The sequence below is a fragment of the Macaca thibetana genome, chromosome 4 (assembly GCF_024542745.1).
Source record: "Macaca thibetana thibetana isolate TM-01 chromosome 4, ASM2454274v1, whole genome shotgun sequence".
Taxonomy (NCBI): Eukaryota; Metazoa; Chordata; class Mammalia; order Primates; family Cercopithecidae; genus Macaca; species Macaca thibetana.
In genome coordinates this window covers 32,169,207-32,187,885 of record NC_065581.1, presented here as the reverse complement: position 1 = coordinate 32,187,885, position 18,679 = coordinate 32,169,207, and the positions used below count along the sequence as shown (strand labels likewise).

Sequence of the window (18,679 nt, the reverse complement as noted above, 5' to 3'; positions counted from 1 at the left end):
TTATCTTTTCTGTTACTCTTATCAAGTACTCCTAATCTCACCCCTCGTTTCCGCTGTCGCTCTAGAGTCTGCCAATAATGAGACAGAAAAAAATTACTGAGCTATGCCTGGTAATTTTCTGACTCTCCGCGTTCCTAAATCTTCCACTAGTTTCGGACCACTGTTGCACCCGTAGCCCCAACTGCGCGAAACTCTTCTCAGGAAGCACTGAAAATGTCGCAACTCGCCCGGAGGCGGAGCCGGTACGGGCTGACGTCAAGGGCACACAACACCTCAGAGGCAGGGAGGGCGGGGCCGGCAGGGGGACCTGCTGCTGGAAGAGCAGCGGTCCAAGCCAGGGCCATGGCGAAGCTGCTGAGCTGCGTCCTAGGCCCCCGGCTGTACAAAATCTACCGGGAGAGAGACTCTGAAAGGGCCCCGGCCAGCGTCCCTGAAACGCCAACGGCAGTCACTGCCCCCCATTCCAGCTCCTGGGTGAGTCGAGTTCCTCCCCGCCGAGGAACGTGGTACAGTCCAAACCCTTTACGGCCTTTGCTCTTCAGAAGTGCCCATAATGGGAAATAAGGGGAGCCTGCTTGTCAAACCAGTCGTCCGCAAAGTCTGCGCTCTGTGTGCTTCCTGAGTTAAAGTCACGCCTACGGACTGGCCGCCTCCTTTCTTTTTCGCTCTTTACCGCTTTCTCATTCCGACTGCCACTCCTTGCTCTTTCCTCTCCGCGTCCCCCCACCCTGTCTGTCGTGGTTCGTGCCAGTCCTAGTTGAGTCTTAAGTCCCGGGAAAGAGACCCTGCGCGGACTGGGGAGCCGTTGAATTTTGCCGTCGAACTCCCAATTTCCTCTTTCGCAATGCCTCTTTGTGCCTCCCTCGGCTCCGTTTTTATCTTCCCTTTACCCTCGCCTTGAATTTCAGAATGACTTTTACAGATCCTGTATCCGTAGGTCCTCCCCTCAACCCCCGCCCAACCTAGCCTGGAGACCCGAGTCATTGTATTCTGGAGAGCGGGCGGGTGGTGGTAGGCTGTTCTAAATATTATCTTCCTCTTTATCAGTTGTCTCACATTGTGTTACTGTCTCCTACAAACTGCCCGCTCCTACCCACATTCTCTTCTTAGTCAACTACTCTTATTTCTGATGCTTTTCTTTCCCTCTTAGATTGTCTTGGTGTCTTTCTTCTCAAACTAACCCTTCTCCCCATATGCACGCGCCTGCAATCCATTTTAAACTAGACTGTGGAAAAGGAGCAAAAATCGTCCAATGCTGCTTTCACTTTTGCTTCCAAGTCCAGCTCCCTGTGTTTGTTCCCATGGTCAGGGGTGGGAAATTAGGTTCAGGGTGAGGGTGAGGAAGAGGGTTTTCTGTGGGGGCCGGGGATGTCTCAAGAGAGATAGTCAACGAGAGTAGAACCGGAGGACACACAGCAGAGCTTCTGAAAGGGAAGGAAAAGGACCTGCCAGTGGCAGGGTCCTTAAGGAGGCCATCTGTTTTGGCAGGATACGTACTATCAGCCCCGTGCCCTGGAGAAACATGCTGACAGCATCCTGGCACTGGTATGTCTACCCTGGCATCTGGGACTCTCTGCATCTTTCAGACCCACCTGTCCTCTTGAACTTAGCCTTCCCTAGCTTGGGAGCAACAGTACCCCTGGGGTTGGGGGATGCTCTGGGCTCTGCAGCAGACCTCTCCAACACAGACACACAGACACACTCAAAGTGTGCATACTTGGCACTCCCCTTTGGTATGTAGCACTGCTTTCTCTGGGGGCAGCCTGAGCCATAAGGAAAACATGTTTACTCTTGGGACCATCTGCAGGTGCTAAGTCCTGCAGTTCCCCAGTGACCTGTCCTCCCTGGCAACTAACCTCTTTGGCTGCAGGGACAGCTGTTCGTTCTGGCACAGTTCCTGTGGTGACGTCTGCGCATCTCTTGGGGACCAGGTCAGGGGCTGTCTTGAGCAGGGCCAATTGAAAAGGCTTGATTAACTTGAGTAGACAGAGAGACTGCCTTTAAATGTGATGGAATTATGCCTGGAGATGGAAGACATAATTCTTCCATAATTCCAGAGGAAGAAAATAGAACCTGTACCTAGTTTTCCCAGCCTCCATTACACTGACACACTACTTTTCAACAAATATTGAGCATCTACTGTATTCATGGTGTCATACAGCAAATATGATATGATATCCCTCAGGTTGTCTATCTTGCTCAGAGTATAGGCCTGGAATGGCAGGCGTGTGCGTGTGTATGTGTGTGTGTATGTGTGTGTATTGATTGCCTGTCCCTGTCTCTCTGCTGCAGGCTTCAGTATTCTGGTCCATCTCTTATTACTCCTCTCCCTTCGCCTTCTTCTACTTGTACAGGAAAGGTCAGTGTGGTTTCAAACGTGGTGGGGTAGCAAATGGGCAGGTTGTTGGCAGAGGAGCCAGCTCCCTAAAGAGGAGAGGGGACCTGTGAGGATGGCTTGGCTTCCCTCTTCCATCAGGCATCTTCTTCCTCTTAGGGTATGGCTGTTCCAAACAGGGAGTGTGGGGTGGAGGTTGGGGCTGAACTGGGAAGAGGAGCTGAGGAACACTGCGGAGAGGGTCTCACATTGTCCCTCTCCCTTCCCAGGTTACTTGAGTTTGTCCAAAGTGGTGCCGTTTTCTCACTATGCTGGGACATTGCTGCTACTTCTGGCAGGCGTGGCCTGCCTCCGAGGTAGGTCAAGATGAAACCTGGTTTGAATCTTATCTGTCACTGTCACTGGGTACATATTAAGTACCTTGTGCAAATACAGTTTAGTGATGGGCCCCGAGAGGGAATCATTGAGAATGGTTTAAGGCATGATCTTTTCCTTAAAAGACTTGGGTTATAAATATGAAAACAACAAGGTTTGCTTTTTTTTTTTTTTTTTTTTTAAAGAGAGAGGGTCTCACCATGTTGTTTAGGCTGGTCTCAAACTCCTGAACTCAAAGTGATCCTCCCACCTCAGCCTCCTGAAGTACTGGGATTGTAGATGTGAGCCACTATGCCTGGCTGCTATCATCTAGAAAAGATGCATATACCCTACAACAATTCTATATATGTATACACACTAGGGAAACTCCTCCACATGTATAAACAATATATATGTACAAGAATACAACATACAACATTGTTTGTAATAATCCCAAGCTGGAAACAACTCCAGTGGCTACCAAATAGTAGGATGGATAAAATACGTTCTGTGCAGCCGGGTGCGGTGGCTCACGCCTATAATCCTAGTACTTTGGGAGGCAGAGGCCGGTGGATCACGAGGTCAGGAGTTCGAGACCAGCCTGACCAACATGGTAAAACCCCATCTCTACTAAAAATACAAAAATTAGCTGGGCGTGGTGGCACGTGCCTGTAATCCCAGCTACTCAGGAGGCTGAGGCAGGAGAATAGCTTGAACCTGGGAGGCAAAGATTGCAGATTGCAGTGAGACGAGATTGCACTACTGTACTCCATCTTGGGTGACAGAGCAAGACTCCGTCTCAAAAAAAAAAAAGAAAAAAAGTTCTGTGCAATAGCCATGCAACAGAACACTATATAGCAATGCAAATGAACAAACTATAGCTACACTCATCAACGCAGATGAAGCCAGGTGTGGTGGCTCATGCCTGTAATCCTAGCAGTTTGGTAGGCTGAGGCGGGCAGATCACCAGAAGTCAGGAGTTCAAGACCCGCCTGTCCAACATGGTGGAACCCCATCTCTGCTAAACATACAAAAAAAAAAATTAGCCAGCTATGGTGGTGAGCACCTGTTAATCCCAGCTATTCGGGAGGCTGAGGCAGTAGAATTGCTTGAACCTGAGAGGCAGAGGTTGCAGTGAGCCAAGATTGAGCTACTGCACTGCATCCTGGGCAACAGATCAAGGCTCCATCTCAGAAAAAAATAAAATACAAAAAATTAACTGGGCATGGTGGCACATGCCTGTAGTCTTAATGGCTTGGGAGGCTAAGGCATGAGAATTGCTTGAACCTGGGAGGCAGAGGTTGCAGTGAGCCAAGATAGCACCACTACACTTCAGCCTGGGTGACAGAGCGAGACTCTGTCTCCAGAAAAACAAAAGCAATGCAGATGAATTTCTGAAATGTTGTGTTAAATAGAAGAAGCTAACCACAAAATAATGTATGCAGTATGATTTCATTTATATAAAATTTGAAAGGGATGCACGTGTTTGAGGTAGAACACCAAAGACAACAAGGGCATGGTTTTCTTAAAAGTTCGGAGAGTGATTACCTGGGGTGGGGAAGTACAGAATAGGGGAGACCCCTGCTGAAAGGTGACTGTGTTCTCTTTGTTGACCTAGGTGATAGTCACATGAATGTTTGCTTTGTATTTTTTAAACTGAATATATGTTTTATGTACCTATGTTATATCTCGCAGTTTAAAAAAATAAAGAGGCAGAACAGATCACCTACCCCTAGTGGGTACATAAGATGACAACCAGGTGATGGGCGATGCTTGAACATGGTGGGGGTGGTGTCAGGGCTGGATGGCTGCAGTTGGGTCCCGGACCTTCTGCCTGAGGTGCTCTGCCCCCTGATCTCTGCAGGGCTGGGCTCTCCTCAGAGAGGCCTTCCCTGACCACCTTGTCTAAAAGTAGCTCCCACTGCTCAGTTTTGTCTTAATTTTTTATTTTATTTATTTTTAATTTAGAAAAAATACAGAAAAAATTAGCTGTGCGTGGTGGCTGGCGCTTGTAATCCCAGCTACTTGGGAGGATGTGGCAGGAGAATCACTTGAACCAGGGAGACGGAGGTTGTGGTGAGCCGAGATCACACCATTGCACTCCAGCCTGGGCAACAAGAGCGAAACTCTGTGTCAAAAAAAAAAAAAAAAAAAAAAGGAAAAAGGAAAAATACAGAAAAGTCCACAGAACAAAATATAAAAGGCTTTTTAAATTTTTTGATATATAGTTTTGTGATTTTTTTTTTTTTTTTTTTTTTTTTTTGAGGCGGAGTCTCGCTCTGTCGCCCAGGCTGGAGTGCAGTGGCGCGATCTCGGCTCACTGCAAGCTCCGCCTCCCGGGTTCCCGCCATTCTCCTGCCTCAGCCTCCCGAGTAGCTGGGACTACAGGCGCCGCCACCACGCCCGGCTAATTTTTTTGTATTTTTAGTGGAGACGGGGTTTCATTGTGTTAGCCAGGATGGTCTCGATCTCCTGACCTCGTGATCCGCCCGTCTCGGCCTCCCAAAGTGCTGGGATTACAGGCGTGAGCCACCGCGCCCGGCCGTGATTTTTTTTAATATATAGTTTTGTGATATTTGCTTTAAATGCTTTCTGTCAATAAAATACTAAAGCACCACAGTTAGGGTTGGAGTTCCCATTGGAATCCTTTCAGTCGTATCTTCCTCTTTCCTCAGAAGTAATAATTGTCATTTGGTGTGGGGTTTGTTTTTTTTTTTCTGGCACATACCTTTATGAAACATATACCTCATTTCCTCAAATCTAAGCTGCCATCAATTGTAAAATGAATACTAATTTCAGAGTTTTCAAGGGTTAAAAAATATACATCTTAGAATCTATGAAATATGCTATCTATAAGCAGTATGTATTATTTTGCACATTTTACAGTTTTGGCATAAATGTTATCACTCCATACAAATCATTCTGCAGCACACGTCATTCTCTCATCATATCGTTTTGGGGGACTACCAGTGATGACACATAAAGTTCTAGTTCATTCCTGTTGTATTTTCTTTGTAACACTTATCCCTCTCTGAAATGTTCTTGTTTATTGTCTTCTGGCTCTACCTCACCCCAACCAGAATGCCAGCTCTCTGAGAGCCAGGAGCTGTGTATCTCATTTCCTGCTGAGTCTCCTGTGTGTAGAATGGTGCCTGCCTGGCACACGACACCTGCCAGGTCAGTGAGGAGAGAAGTTAGGGTTTGAGGTGCCTCAGCAGTGAAAGGAGAGTGGATGCAATCACTGGGCGTGTAAGTGAAAAGAGAGAAGAGAGAGTCAGCACTGAGAGTTGCTTCTGCTTCAGAGAGGAAAGCAGAAGGAGGCAGGAGAGGAACTGTTCAGGAATTAGAAGGAGTCAAGGATGGGCCCAGGAAGCAGAGGCAGGGAGAATCTTGAGGGACAGGAAGAATGCTGAGTGGTACAGTTGAAGAGAATGAGGATGGAAGAGTCAGGGATTCAGTGAGGAAGTAATTATGGGCAGGAGCTGGAGACTATGAAACCAGACGGCAAGGGGCTAGGATATACAGAAAAGAGGCAGAAAGCAAGCACTGGAGAAGAGTGGCAGTGAAAAATAGAGAAATTTGATTTTCACAAGGGAGAATAGTATTATAAGACAGTGTTTAATAGTGTCATATAATAGGTTATGTGACAGTGTTTAAAGACTGAGGAAAATGAACATTCTGAAAGATGGTAGGTTAAGGATCATCTGTAGAGACACAAACTGCAGAAGCTATGGAGAAGAAGCATCCTGTAGCCAGTTGCTGGATTTGGAGGAAGAGGGTTGGCTCAGGTCTATTTCTCCACATCCTATGCCCTCAGTTCCTTTTTCTTTCACTTCTTTCAGGGCCTTCTCTTAGCCTGTTTCCAATTGTTTTCCTAAAACCTAGGCATTCTGCTTTCCAGTTTTCCTAGCACTGTTTCCTGTCCTTTTTCTACCAGGCATTGGCCGCTGGACCAACCCCCAGTACCGGCAGTTCATCACCATCTTGGAAGCAACGCATCGGAACCAGTCTTCAGAAAACAAGGTGAGAGGCTCTAAGAAAAGTGCCACGCAGGTGCCCAATAGCAGCTTCCTCAGTTGTCCCTCAGAGCACCGGACACTGGCTTCTGCAGGAAGAGGAGGTGTGTTTTACCACCTACCACACTGGGTGTTTGTTTGCACATTGCTGTATCTCGTCTCCCCTTCATTAGTGAACTGTCCACCTGAGAAATTTTTCTTCCCTACCACTTCTAATGGAATCTTCTGCTAGAACAATCTTCCCTCTCCCTCACCTGCAAGAACTGGCTAAACTAGAAACATTCCACAATGTTTCTTTTTTTTTTTTTTTTTTTTTTGAGACGGAGTCTCGCTCTGTCGCCCAGGCTGGAGTGCAGTGGCGCGATCTCGGCTCACTGCAAGCTCCGCCTCCCGGGTTCCCGCCATTCTCCTGCCTCAGCCTCCCGAGTAGCTGGGACTACAGGTGCCTGCCACTGCGCCCGGCTAATTTTTTCTATTTTTAGTAGAGACAGGGTTTCACCGTGGTCTCGATCTCCTGACCTTGTGATCCGCCCGCCTCGGCCTCCCAAAGTGCTGGGATTACAGGCGTGAGCCACCGCGCCCGGCCCCAGTGTTTCTTTTTTCTTTTCTTTTTTTTTTTTGAGATGGAGTTTCGCTCTTGTTGCCTAGGCTGGAATGCAATGGCACGATCTCAGCTCACTGCAACCTCCGCCTCCCGGGTTCAAGTGATTCTCCTGTCTCAGCCTCCTGAGTAGTTAGGATTACAGGCACGCGGCGCCCACGCCCACTAATTTTTGTATTTTTAGTAGAGATGGGGTTTCACCATACTGGCCAGGCTGGTCTCGAACTCATGACCTCAGGCGATCTGCCGGCCCGGCCTCCCAAAGTGCTGGGATTACAGGCGTGAGCCACCACGCCTGGCCTTTTTTTTTTTTTTTCCTTTGAGACAGTCTCACTCTGTTACTCAGGCCAAAGTGCAGTGGTACAATCTCAGTTTACTACAACCTCCACCTCCCGGTTTTAAACGATTCTCACGCGTCAGCCTCCTGAGTAGCTGGAATTACAGGCGCACACCACTATGCCCAGCTAATTTTTGTATTTTTAGTAGAGACAGGGTTTCACCATGTTGGCCAGGCTAGTCTTGAATTCCTGACCTCAGATGATCTGCCCGCCTTGGCCTTCTAAAGTGCTGGGATTACAGGTGTGAGCCACTGTGCCTGGCCCACAGTGTTTCTTTTTTTTTTCTTTTGAGATGGAGTTTTGCTCTTGTTGCCCAGGCTGGAGTGCAATGGCATGATTCCAGCTCACTGCAACCTCTGCCTCCTGGGTTCAAGCGATTCTCCTGCCTCAGCCTCCCAAGTAGCTGGGATTACAGGCATGCACCACCACACTCGGCTAATTTTGTATTTTTAGTAGAGATGGGGTTTCGCCATGTTGGTGAGGCTGGTCTCAAACTCCTGACCTCAGGTGATCCACCTGCCTTGGCCTCCCAAAGTGCTGGGATTAGAGGCGTGAGCCACTGCACCCAGCCCACAATGTTTCTTAGAAGGTAGTTTTCTCTGTATCACAGCAGCTCAGTTCTATAAATGTTTATTTTTGTTGTATACACTGAATACCATGCTATCCTTGTTTGTGGATGGGACAAGGTGGACAGGTATGTCCACTCCTGTGACTGGGAGTACAGCATGGTACCAGGAGGGAGAAAAGCTGGGGCTCAGTGTCCTGGGAATTGTGCCAGGCCAGCTGGTGCTGAACTGTGATTATCTTTGAGGATGGGCTTTGGAGCCCCGTAAAGCTCTTTTCTGTTATGGGAGGTTTCTGGGATCAAATAGCTATGACCACTGTCATCGCATTCCTGGCTATTCCACACTATTTATGGAGCTGTGTAATGATGCCCTGTACTATGCTACTGGCTGAGGCATTTGGCACACACTTTTCTGATTCTCACGACAGCTGAGCGAGGTGGCATTATTACCCTTATTTGTAAATTTGAGAAAACAGAGGTAAAAAGAGGTTAAGTGACCCATTCGGAGTCATAGAGCAAGAAAGTAGCTAAGTCCAGATTTGAGAGCAGGTCTGAGCAAAACCTGCCTGAAATTTGCTTTTATTCATCCTGTTTTGCCATTTACCTTTTTGTATAATTTTTCTATTGCTCTCTGTTATTCAAATTATTTTTGAAGTGTCAAAAAATTTCTGTGCAGAAAATGAAAACCCTCAAAATAGAGTGCTGGGAGCTCAGGGGACAATATAGTCAAGTATTAAGACACAGCTAGACCAGGCGTGGTGGCTCACACCTGTAATCCCAGCACTTTGGGAGGCCAAGGCGGGTGGATCACAAGGTCAGGAGATCGAGACCATCCTGGCTAACACAGTGAAACCCCATCTCTGCTAAAGATACAAAAATTAGCCGGGCATGGCAGTGGGCACCTGTAGTCCCAGCTACTTGGGAGGCTGAAGCAGGAGAATGGCGTGAACCCGGGAGGCAGAGCTTGCAGTGAGCCAAGATGGCGCCACTGCACTCCAGCCTGGATGACAGAGCGAGACTCCGTCTCAAAAAAAAAAAAAAAAAGACACAGCTCCCACTGTCCTCAAAAAACATGTGGAGCTGGCGAGGTGGTTCATGCCTACAATCCCAGCACTTTTGGAAGCCGAGGCAGGAGGATCGCTTCAGCCCAGGAGTTCGAGACCAGCCTGGGCAACATAGTAAGACCTTGTCTCTAAAGAAAATTTTAAAAATTAGCTGGGCATAGTAGCACACGTCTGTAGTCCCAGCTACTCCAGAGGCTGAAGTAGGGGGATCACTTGGGCCTGGGAGTTTGAGGCTGCAGTGAGGGCTAAGTAGGAGCATCATTTGGGCCTGGGATTTTGAGGCTGCAGCCTCCTCTCTGTCTCACTCAACCTTGGATCTGTCGGTGTGATCTGCTGGGAGATTTCTAAGCCTCTAAGATAGTACCCCATAAGGGACCCAGGTGGGGAATAGACCGTGACCAGCCAGCGGCCCCCTTCTACCCCATCACTCAAAAGCACTAGCACCTTCAGCCACTCCTCCTGGGGGTGGGTCAGGCTTAGTTTTTTAGAAAAGCAGAGTGTTAGGTTCCTAGCTTGGAAGAGGGCAGACAGGCCAGTCCTGATACCTGATGGGGCATACCATCTCGCCTGATTTTCTGGTCCCATTAGAATTTTCCATCTGAGAATTGGGAGGGTGTTGACCTCTGCTTGGTTTCCCCATGATGTATGGGGATCAGACCCCTGGATAACAAAGGTGTTGTTGAGGGTGGGTAGGAGGGCCTCCCCTGAGTTCTCAACACCCCTTTTCTTCCCCTTTTACTCTCGTGTCCACTGCAGAGGCAGCTTGCTAACTACAACTTTGACTTCCGGAGCTGGCCAGTCGACTTCCACTGGGAAGAACCCAGTAGCCGGTGAGGCCCCAGTTCTTTTGCTCTATTCCTCCCCTTGGAACCATTCCAGATAATACCTGCCCTGCCCTGTCCCCCCACCTCCATGCCCTCTCAGGTCATAGTGCCTGCCTTCCAGTGCCATTATGTCGTTCCTAGTCCCCCACTGTTCTCCAGATCTCAGACGTCCAGCTTGCTGCTCCTGACCCCATCCTTCCCTGCATCTTTCCCTTCCTCAGGAAGGAGTCTCGAGGGGGCCCTTCCCGCCGGGGTGTGGCCCTGCTTCGCCCAGAGCCCCTGCACCGGGGAACAGCAGACACCCTCCTCAACCGGGTTAAGAAGCTGCCTTGTCAGATCACCAGGTGGGAAATGGCAGGGAGGAGAGGCCTGCTGGGGTGGAGGGGCCATTTCAGGAGGGCTCTGGGAGTGGATGCTCCATTGTAAAATAGCTGTCACTCATTGGGCCTAGTGTCGTATGGTTTGTGTAAATCATTTATGGCAAAGTCATTTTTATCCACATTTATATTTGAAGAAAAGAGGCTCAGAGAGATCTGGAGTCTCAAAGATAGTAAGTGAAGAACTGGGATATGAACAAAAGCTCCTTCAGTGAGGCTGAGAAGGAGCAGTGGGGGTGGGGTGGGGGTGGGGAGGACACCTGTAGCTAGGGCAGGCTCTGGTGGCATCTGTGTACCCATCGTGGCCCCTCTGCCCCGTTGTTATTCCACCTTGGCTCCGGGCCCCTGTTCGCCTCTGTGTCTGCACCTGTGATGAACCTGCCCTGCAAGGTTGCTGAGGAGATTAAGTAAGGTAACATGTTCTGAAGGGCTCCTGCCTTGCCTGGGTGCTTGAGAGCACGTGGTAAATCCCAAATAAAGCTCAGTCGTGGGTACTGATGATGTCAGAAGGAACAGAAATAACCACCTATATCTTACAGTGGAACAGACACTGGGAATTTTCTATTGCTGGGAGTTAGGAGGCAGCTTCTAGAATACCAGGGAACAGGGTGGACTTAGTGGTTGGTCGTTGACAGTGTGCTAATTGGTCAGGAAGTGAAGCCATATTTGAGGTTTTGAATTACAACCATCATTTTTTAAAGTATTATTTATTTGGGGACCTTTAATATGTTGTACTTAGATTTTAAGAAATCATAATCTGATAACTTTGCATTTGTTATGTATAGAAAGTACATCATAAAACTCTCAGAATTCTGTACATACAGGATATATGTGTACTGAGCCACAATATAAAATATTTATCTTACAAAGGTTGCACTAAGAAAAGTTTGAAAAACATCAGCCTACTACATATTTCATTAAGGCTTGAAAGAGGAAAGTAAAGCTGTGAAAGTCAGGTGAAGCAGGCCTTACAGTCTGTGAGTGTCCCCAGCACAGTGTCCCCAGCACAGTTCCCACGCCTCACCAGGGTTGGGGTTTGTTAACCTGTGTTCCCCACAGCTACCTGGTGGCACACACCCTGGGGCGCCGGATGCTGTATCCAGGCTCTGTGTACCTGCTCCAGAAGGCCCTCATGCCTGTGCTGCTGCAGGGCCAGGCCCGACTGGTGGAAGAGGTGAGGCTTCCCTGCCCGCCCATCCCCTATAGCCCTCCCCTCCCACCCCCACCTAGCCCGCCCCACCCTTGTCATGTGGCCTTCTGCCCCTTGGCAACCTGGCCATTGCATCTCCCCTACTCAGTGTAATGGGCGCCGGGCAAAGCTGCTGGCCTGTGATGGCAATGAGATTGACACCATGTTTGTGGACCGGCGGGGGACAGCTCAGCCCCAGGGACAGAAGCTGGTAAGAGGGAGCAGGGATCCCAGAGGTGGGGTGACTGTGAGGAAGGCAGTAGAGGTCTGGGGACCCCAATGCTATAGCATCTCCCTGGAGGAACCACTACTGGGATAATCCCATCTCTTAGCTCCACCCTAAAGAACTTGTGATGTAGTGAAACCCTATGATAGAGAAACAGATGAAGTAGGAGAGACATTCAAGAACCAGAAACTAATATTAATAGTTACCACTTCGACAGCACTTCACACTTACATATATTTCTCATATGTATATATGAAGCATATATATTTAATTCTCACAACAATCTGTGAGATAGTTACTGCTTATGTTAGCCCATTTTATAGGAGATGAAACTGAGGCACAGAAAACCTATCCTGGACCTCACAGTAAGTAGTAGAGCTGGTATTTGGACCCACACAGCCTGGCTTCAAAGTCTTCTGCCTCCATGAAGCAGCCATGGAAAGAGCACTAAGCCAGGAGTCTAGGGAGCTGGGTTCTAGTCCTGGCTCTGCCCATCTGCTATGAGAGTTCATGCAAATCCCACCACCCGTGGGCTTCAGCTTGGGGCGCCATGGCATTACAGTTTATCTGACCATAAGACTGGAGCTCAGAGAGGGATAGGGAGAGCAGTCAGAGGGGGACAGAGAGAGCAGTCAGCATACCACACAATAGCAATGGTCACAGAAGATAACAGACCCGAAAACTAGAAAGGAAAAACATCTCCATAGTCCCTTTCCTGAGAGAGACCCAGCTGGTAATCTTCCAAGGAAAAGTGGACATGGCTGGGTGGTCAAGCAGTTCAGCCTCTGAGGAGTATTTGTAATCCCTTTGCTTCTCCTCTTATGGACCCTGTGGAATGAGAAGCTTCCATTCCCCTTGGAGAAAACAGAGACCTGCCCTTTCCTCTTCCCTGCAAAGCTCTTCATGGGCTGCCCTCCTTGCCCAAAGGGAGTTTTTCAGTCCCAACTTGGCCCCCCAGCCCTTCCTTCCTGCCTCCTTCCTAGGTGATCTGCTGTGAGGGGAATGCTGGGTTTTACGAGGTGGGCTGCATCTCCACACCCCTGGAAGGTAGGATGGTGACTCAGCCTCCTTGTCTCTGCCCTTTGAAGGGAATGTCCCTGCCTCCCACACTGATCTGACCTCCCCTGGCCTCCACTTTCTCTGGGTGAGGTTTTGAGTCTCTCAGCTTTAGGGAAAGGTCCACTCGCCATTTGCTTTGATAACCTTACATCCCTCCCCTGGCCTGTGTCCCTAATTATGCTTTTCATTCTGTTCCATTCCCCTACCACACACCCCACACAGTCACACGCCTCTCCCTGTACTGCCTCAGAACCTTTGGTGTCATCTCCTATTCTGGAAAGGCTTGCAGTTATTTGCCTCTAAGCTGGGGAGTACTTCTGCTCTTCCTTCCCCCAGGGATGGAGAAAGGGGTGTGGGCCATAAGGTCTCAGTTCCTCCTCCCTCTTTGTTACAGCTGGATATTCAGTCCTGGGCTGGAATCATCCAGGCTTTGCTGGAAGCACGGTGAGACCATCTCAGGAATCCCTTCCTTTTCCTGAATTATGTCTGTTTCCCTCTGGTCAGCCATTGGAGGGAGGAGAGGGGCTGTGGATTTCTTGAAGGGCCTCCCACTCACCTGAGAGCTGGGGGCTAGGAGGTTGTGAAGGCAGAATTGGGAGCCATGCCCCCATCCCCATAGTGGGGGGCTGGCGGGAGAGGTGGAAGTGGATCTCATTGTACACATCTGTCTTCTGGAAAGAACAACCTCTCCTACCATCCCTTCCTTCTACACCTTCTCTGTCTTAGTTGGCTGCAGGAGGGGTCCACGTTGGGAGGGACAGGTGAGCTGGCCTTTGGTGCTGACACAATCCTGACTTTGCCCTTCTTCCTGTAGGGAGTGCCGTTCCCGCAGAATGAGGCCAATGCCATGGATGTGGTGGTCCAGTTTGCCATCCACCGCCTGGGCTTCCAGCCCCAGGACATCATCATCTACGCCTGGTCCATCGGTGGCTTCACTGGTACCAGCCTCCCTCCCATCCCCCCACTTTAGACACATTCATGACCACCCAGCCTCACCCAGGAGAGGTGGGGAAATGCACTGGTGGCCCTGGGGTGGGGTGGAGGCTCAAGGAAGAGAGGAAGTAGAATCTCTGAGTGGGCCTGGAAGAAGCTATCGTATTTGTATACACTTCACCTTTCCTTCCCCTCTTGTGCCCAGTCATTAAAAGGAAAAGCAGACCCAGGTCCTGGGTGGGGAGATCACGGAAAGTGAATGTTTCCTGCCTGTTATCTTCAGTGCACTGTCTCCAGTGTTCTATCCCCATCCTCTCCAGACAGTTCCCTGACCAAGTGAAGTAGGTTAAGAAAAAAAACAAGGAGGCCGGGCGCGGTGGCTCAAGCCTGTAATCCCAGCACTTTGGGAGGCCGAGGCGGGTGGATCACGAGGTCAGGAGATCGAGACTATCCTGGCTAACACGGTGAAACCCCGTCTCTACTAAAAATACAAAAAAATTAGCCGGGCGTGGTAGCGGGCGCCTGTAGTCCCAGCTACTTGGGAGGCTGAGTCGGGAGAATGGCATGAACCCAGGGGGCGGAGCTTGCAGTGAGCCGAGATCGTGCCACTGCGCTCCAGCCTGGGAGACACAGCGAGACTCCGTCTCAAAAAAAAAAAAAAAAAAAAAAAAAAAAAAAAAAAAAGGAATAACATAGGGGGAATGGGGTTGGCCTACAGGGTAAGTGGGATGAGAGCATGGGTGGTGAGGAGAAAGGAGCCTTTCTCAGTTCTTACTTTTCTTCCCTGCCCTGGTACCAGCCACATGGGCCGCCATGTCCTACCCAGATGTTAGTGCCGTGATCCTGGATGCCTCCTTTGATGACCTGGTGCCCTTGGCCTTGAAGGTCATGCCAGACAGCTGGAGTGAGTGCATCTCCCAGGCCTGCCCTTCCTGGGAAGGGGTGGTCTGGAACTGGGAACTGTTCTAACTGAGATGGCCCCCTTTTCCTTGGGTGTGGTGTAAGTCACCCCATTGTTGGAAGCAGGAGGACTCCTTTGTCTGGGGGCCTCAGTTTTCTTTCTCCATGAACAGTGAGGACCTTTATGTTGGGCAAAGGCTTTGTCTCTGCCATCCCTTCACCTTTATCCCACTCTAGGGGGCCTGGTGACCAGGACCGTGAGGCAGCATCTCAATCTAAACAATGCGGAGCAGCTGTGCAGGTGAGCGCCGGCCAGCATCCAGCATCGAACACCTGCCCCCTAAACAGCTCTGCTGGGCACTTAAACGCTGAAACCAGTACTAAAGTGCAAGTTGGTAAAAGGCCACTGGATCACATCCCAAGTGACCCTGCCACCACCTCAACTGGCCTCAACTGGCCCTCCCAGGTCCCCTGGGACTCTGGACCACCTCAGGATCTGGTAACCAAAGGGTTAAGGCCTGGTACAGCAGGGGTCTCCCAGCAGGGCCAGACTGAACCATGCCCATTCTTAAATATTCCCTCTCACCCCTGAGTGAAGGGCTTGGTCACAGACTGTGCTGTAGCAGGGGATAAGAATGCTTCCAGTGCGGGGATGGGGGTGGGCCAGTTGTCACCTGTCTCCCTCTGAGCTCTCCCTTCCCACTGCTCTGTTCTCTGAAGATACCTGGGTCCTGTACTGCTGATCCGGAGAACCAAGGATGAGATCATCACTACCACGTGAGTGCTTCGGAAGGTCGGCCCTCGCCAATCCCAGAGATGGCCAGGAATTTTCCCCTCCCACCTCTGCTCACCAGAAACCCGGGTATCTAGACCTTTCCTCCTAACCTCCAGCCCCTCCAGGGTACATTCTTCTCACCCCTAGGGTTCCTGAGGACATCATGTCCAACCGAGGCAATGACCTCCTGCTGAAGCTCCTGCAGCATCGGTGAGAGCCAGGGTGTGTGCGTGCTGGGAGCAGTGTACACGCACAGATACCGACACCAGCATAGGGAAGGAGGGAGAAAGGCTCAGGAATGGTGAATGAAAAAAATCAGCCCTGACCTGTCCCGGCGCTTCCTCTGTAGGTATCCCCGGGTGATGGCAGAGGAGGGTCTTCAAGTGGTGAGGCAGTGGTTGGAGGCCTCCTCACAGCTGGAGGAAGGTGAGAAGGGATCCAGTGAGGCTTGGGGCGGGGGCCCAGCAAGGTCAGGTTGCTGACTGGCTGTCATCTCTCTTCCTGACCAGCCTCAATTTACAGCCGATGGGAGGTGGAAGAGGACTGGTGTCTGTCTGTCCTCCGCTCCTACCAGGCAGAACACGGGCCTGACTTCCCCTGGAGCGTGGGTAAGGAGCTCCTGGGGCAGGAAAGGGGGTGGGAAGAGCCTAGGAACGGGATGAATACCCACATGTGTGGCCTGTTTTGAGCACCTCCTCTCGGCAGGGGAGGACATGAGTGCAGATGGACGGCGGCAGCTGGCTTTGTTTCTGGTGAGCTGAGTGGGAAGTGGGAAGGGTTCTTGAATGGCCAAGGCTCACATAGGGGGACTGGGAATACCCTATAAGCATTGGAAGTGGCAGCTTTTGTAGAGTGGGTGGTGGGTGCGGAGGCGAAGGGTGGGGAAGGAGTCTAGTGGTTGCCCCTCCCTACAGTGCTCTGTACCCCACCTGTCCCACCTCCTTTCCTCAGGCTCGGAAGCATCTGCACAACTTTGAGGCCACTCACTGTACCCCACTCCCAGCCCAGAACTTCCAGATGCCCTGGCACCTCTAGGGACCACACTGGGACTCATTATGGAAGAATGGGGTGAGAGGAGACATGAGGAAAGACTCCCTTATTTGTGATTCTCTGTGTTCATGTTGCTGTTTATAGTTTGTGGAAAGTGGGGGACCATCCCCCTTCTCACCACTGTTCCTCTTGCTCGTTTCCCCTCATTCATGTGGCTATACTTAACCTTCTCCAACATACATCTTGCATTACATGAATGAATTATTCCTAATAATAAAAAGGTATTTTTTCTACTATCTGGCTAATTATATAACTTCTCAAGTGTCCGGGGAGCCAGAGGCAGGTAATGAGGAGAGCAGAGGCCCCAAAGAGGCTTTGGGAAACCCTAACCCTAGACAGCTCATCTAACCCTTCCCATCTCTGTGTCCTCCCAGGCCTTCAGCCCCTAACCTGAGCTATCTTCAGGCAGCGGGTCCCCAAACCTCCCCCTTCCCTGGTGTGCCTACTGTTACCACAACTGTGCAGCCTCCCTGGCCCATCCCACCTCCTTCCTCAGTTCTTCCTGCATACAACCACCCCAGGAGCCTATGGTTGCCCCCTCCTGCTTATGGCTCGTGAGCTTTCTAGGATCCAATTTCACCTACCCAGTGCTTCTATTGGTTTCCAGGTTCAACCTGCATGATGTTACTAGCAGTGCCCCTAATTTTCCTTGCTCACCTCTTGTTTTCCTCGTGAGGAGTAAGGAAGGGCCTGCTCCCCATGTCTTACGCAGCAAACCCTGCACACCCACCTTGCCATGTCATCAAGTCTCTGTCCTCATAGCCTTTTTGCAGTTCAGCAAACACAGGCCCTGCCAGGGCCTGAGGGCCAGGTGCCAAGGACTCGTGTCTTCTCAGAGCCATATTTTGCCTTTTGGACAGCTCTGTTAGAAAAAGCAGCTTAGGGCCAGGCGCGGTGGCTCAAGCCTGTAATCCCAGCACTTTGGGAGGCCGAGACGGGCGGATCACGACGTCAGGAGTTCGAGACCATCCTGGCTAACACGGTGAAACCCCGTCTCTACTAAAAAATACAAAAAACTAGCCGGGCGAGGTGGTGGGCGCCTGTAGTCCCAGCTACTCGGGAGGCTGAGGCAGGAGAATGGCGTAAAAACCCGGGAGGCGGAGCTTGCAATGAGCTGAGATCCGGCCACTCCAGCCTGGGCGACACAGCAAGACTCCGTCTCAAAAAAAAAAAAAAAAAAAAAAAAAAAAAAAAAAAAAAAAAAAAAGAAAAAGCAGCTTAGGCTGTACCTGAGGACATTGGCTCCCCATAACTTTCATCTATCTCTAATCTTTGGACCTTGTGGAACACAATGAATGAGTACTTCTTCCACTGGTTTGTTGCCTGTTTTTTTTTTTTTTTTTTTGAGACGGAGTCTCACTCTGTTGGCCAGGCTGGAGTGCAATGGCACAATCTCAGCTCACTGCAACCTCCGCCTCCCAGGTTCAAGCGATCTTCCTGCCTCAGCCCCACTAGTAGTAGCTGGGATTACAGGCATGCGCCACCATGCCTGTCTAATTTTTGTATATTTAGTAAAGACGAGGTTTCACCATGTTGGCCAGGCTGGTCTCAAACTCCTGACCTCAGGTGATCCGCCCGCCTCGGCCTCCCGAAGTGCTGGGATTACAGGCGTGAGCCACTGCGCCTGGCCGATGGCCACTTTTTCATTTGGAAACTTCTCTTTTCCAGATGAAAGACCCCAAGGCTTATAACCCTGAGTCCATTGTGGTTTTGTTTTGTTTTGTTGGGGGTGGTTTTTTGTTTGTTTTTTGAGATGGATTCTCTGTCGCCCAGGCTGGAGTGCAGTGGCACGATCTCGGCTCATTGCAAACTCTGTCTCCCAAGTTCAAGCGATTCTCCTGTCTCAGCCTCCTAAGCATCTGGGATTACAGGTGTGCGCCACCACGCACAGCTAATTTTTCGTATTTTAGTAGAGGTTTCACCATGTTGCCCAGGCTGGTCTCAAACTCCTGAGCTCAGGCAATCCACCTGCCTCAGCCAAGTCCATTGTTTTGAGCAAGATGCTTAACATGGGCAACAATGTTCTGATGTCCTAGATAGAGTCTCTGGCTAAATTTCTGTGTCTTCTCCAAA

At 50.1% G+C, this 18,679-nt stretch overlaps 1 protein-coding gene across 3 annotated transcripts; it reads left to right on the top strand.

Annotated features, from left to right (window-relative positions):
• Positions 1-184: 184 nt before the first annotated feature.
• ABHD16A (abhydrolase domain containing 16A, phospholipase) lies at positions 185-16,842 on the top strand. 3 transcript variants are annotated; one of them, XM_050788398.1, is made up of 20 exons: positions 185-474; positions 1,489-1,545; positions 2,293-2,359; positions 2,605-2,691; positions 6,627-6,712; positions 10,030-10,103; positions 10,319-10,441; positions 11,534-11,648; positions 11,773-11,874; positions 12,873-12,936; positions 13,343-13,392; positions 13,763-13,886; positions 14,681-14,785; positions 15,019-15,082; positions 15,502-15,558; positions 15,704-15,766; positions 15,906-15,982; positions 16,066-16,164; positions 16,262-16,308; positions 16,508-16,842. In XM_050788398.1, exons 1-20 carry the CDS (start codon positions 214-216, stop codon positions 16,589-16,591), a joined length of 1,806 nt encoding a protein of 601 aa, XP_050644355.1. In that variant the 5' UTR covers positions 185-213; the 3' UTR covers positions 16,592-16,842. The 3 variants fall into 3 exon arrangements, with proteins under 3 accessions (XP_050644355.1, XP_050644357.1, XP_050644356.1); XM_050788400.1 differs by lacking the exons at positions 1,489-1,545; positions 2,293-2,359 and having other exon boundaries at positions 376-474; XM_050788399.1 differs by lacking the exons at positions 185-474; positions 2,293-2,359 and having other exon boundaries at positions 1,491-1,545.
• Positions 16,843-18,679: the final 1,837 nt, after the last annotated feature.

Excerpts from the sequence above, each read along its gene's own strand:
- ABHD16A (XM_050788398.1), top strand. The coding sequence starts at position 214 with ATGTCGCAACTCGCCCGGAGGCGGAGCCGGTACGGGCTGACGTCAAGG. Across the intron at positions 11,649-11,772 it reads AGGCCCGACTGGTGGAAGAG|TGTAATGGGCGCCGGGCAAA; the intron begins GTGAGGCTTCCC and ends TCCCCTACTCAG. Across the intron at positions 15,559-15,703 it reads GATGAGATCATCACTACCAC|GGTTCCTGAGGACATCATGT; the intron begins GTGAGTGCTTCG and ends TCTCACCCCTAG.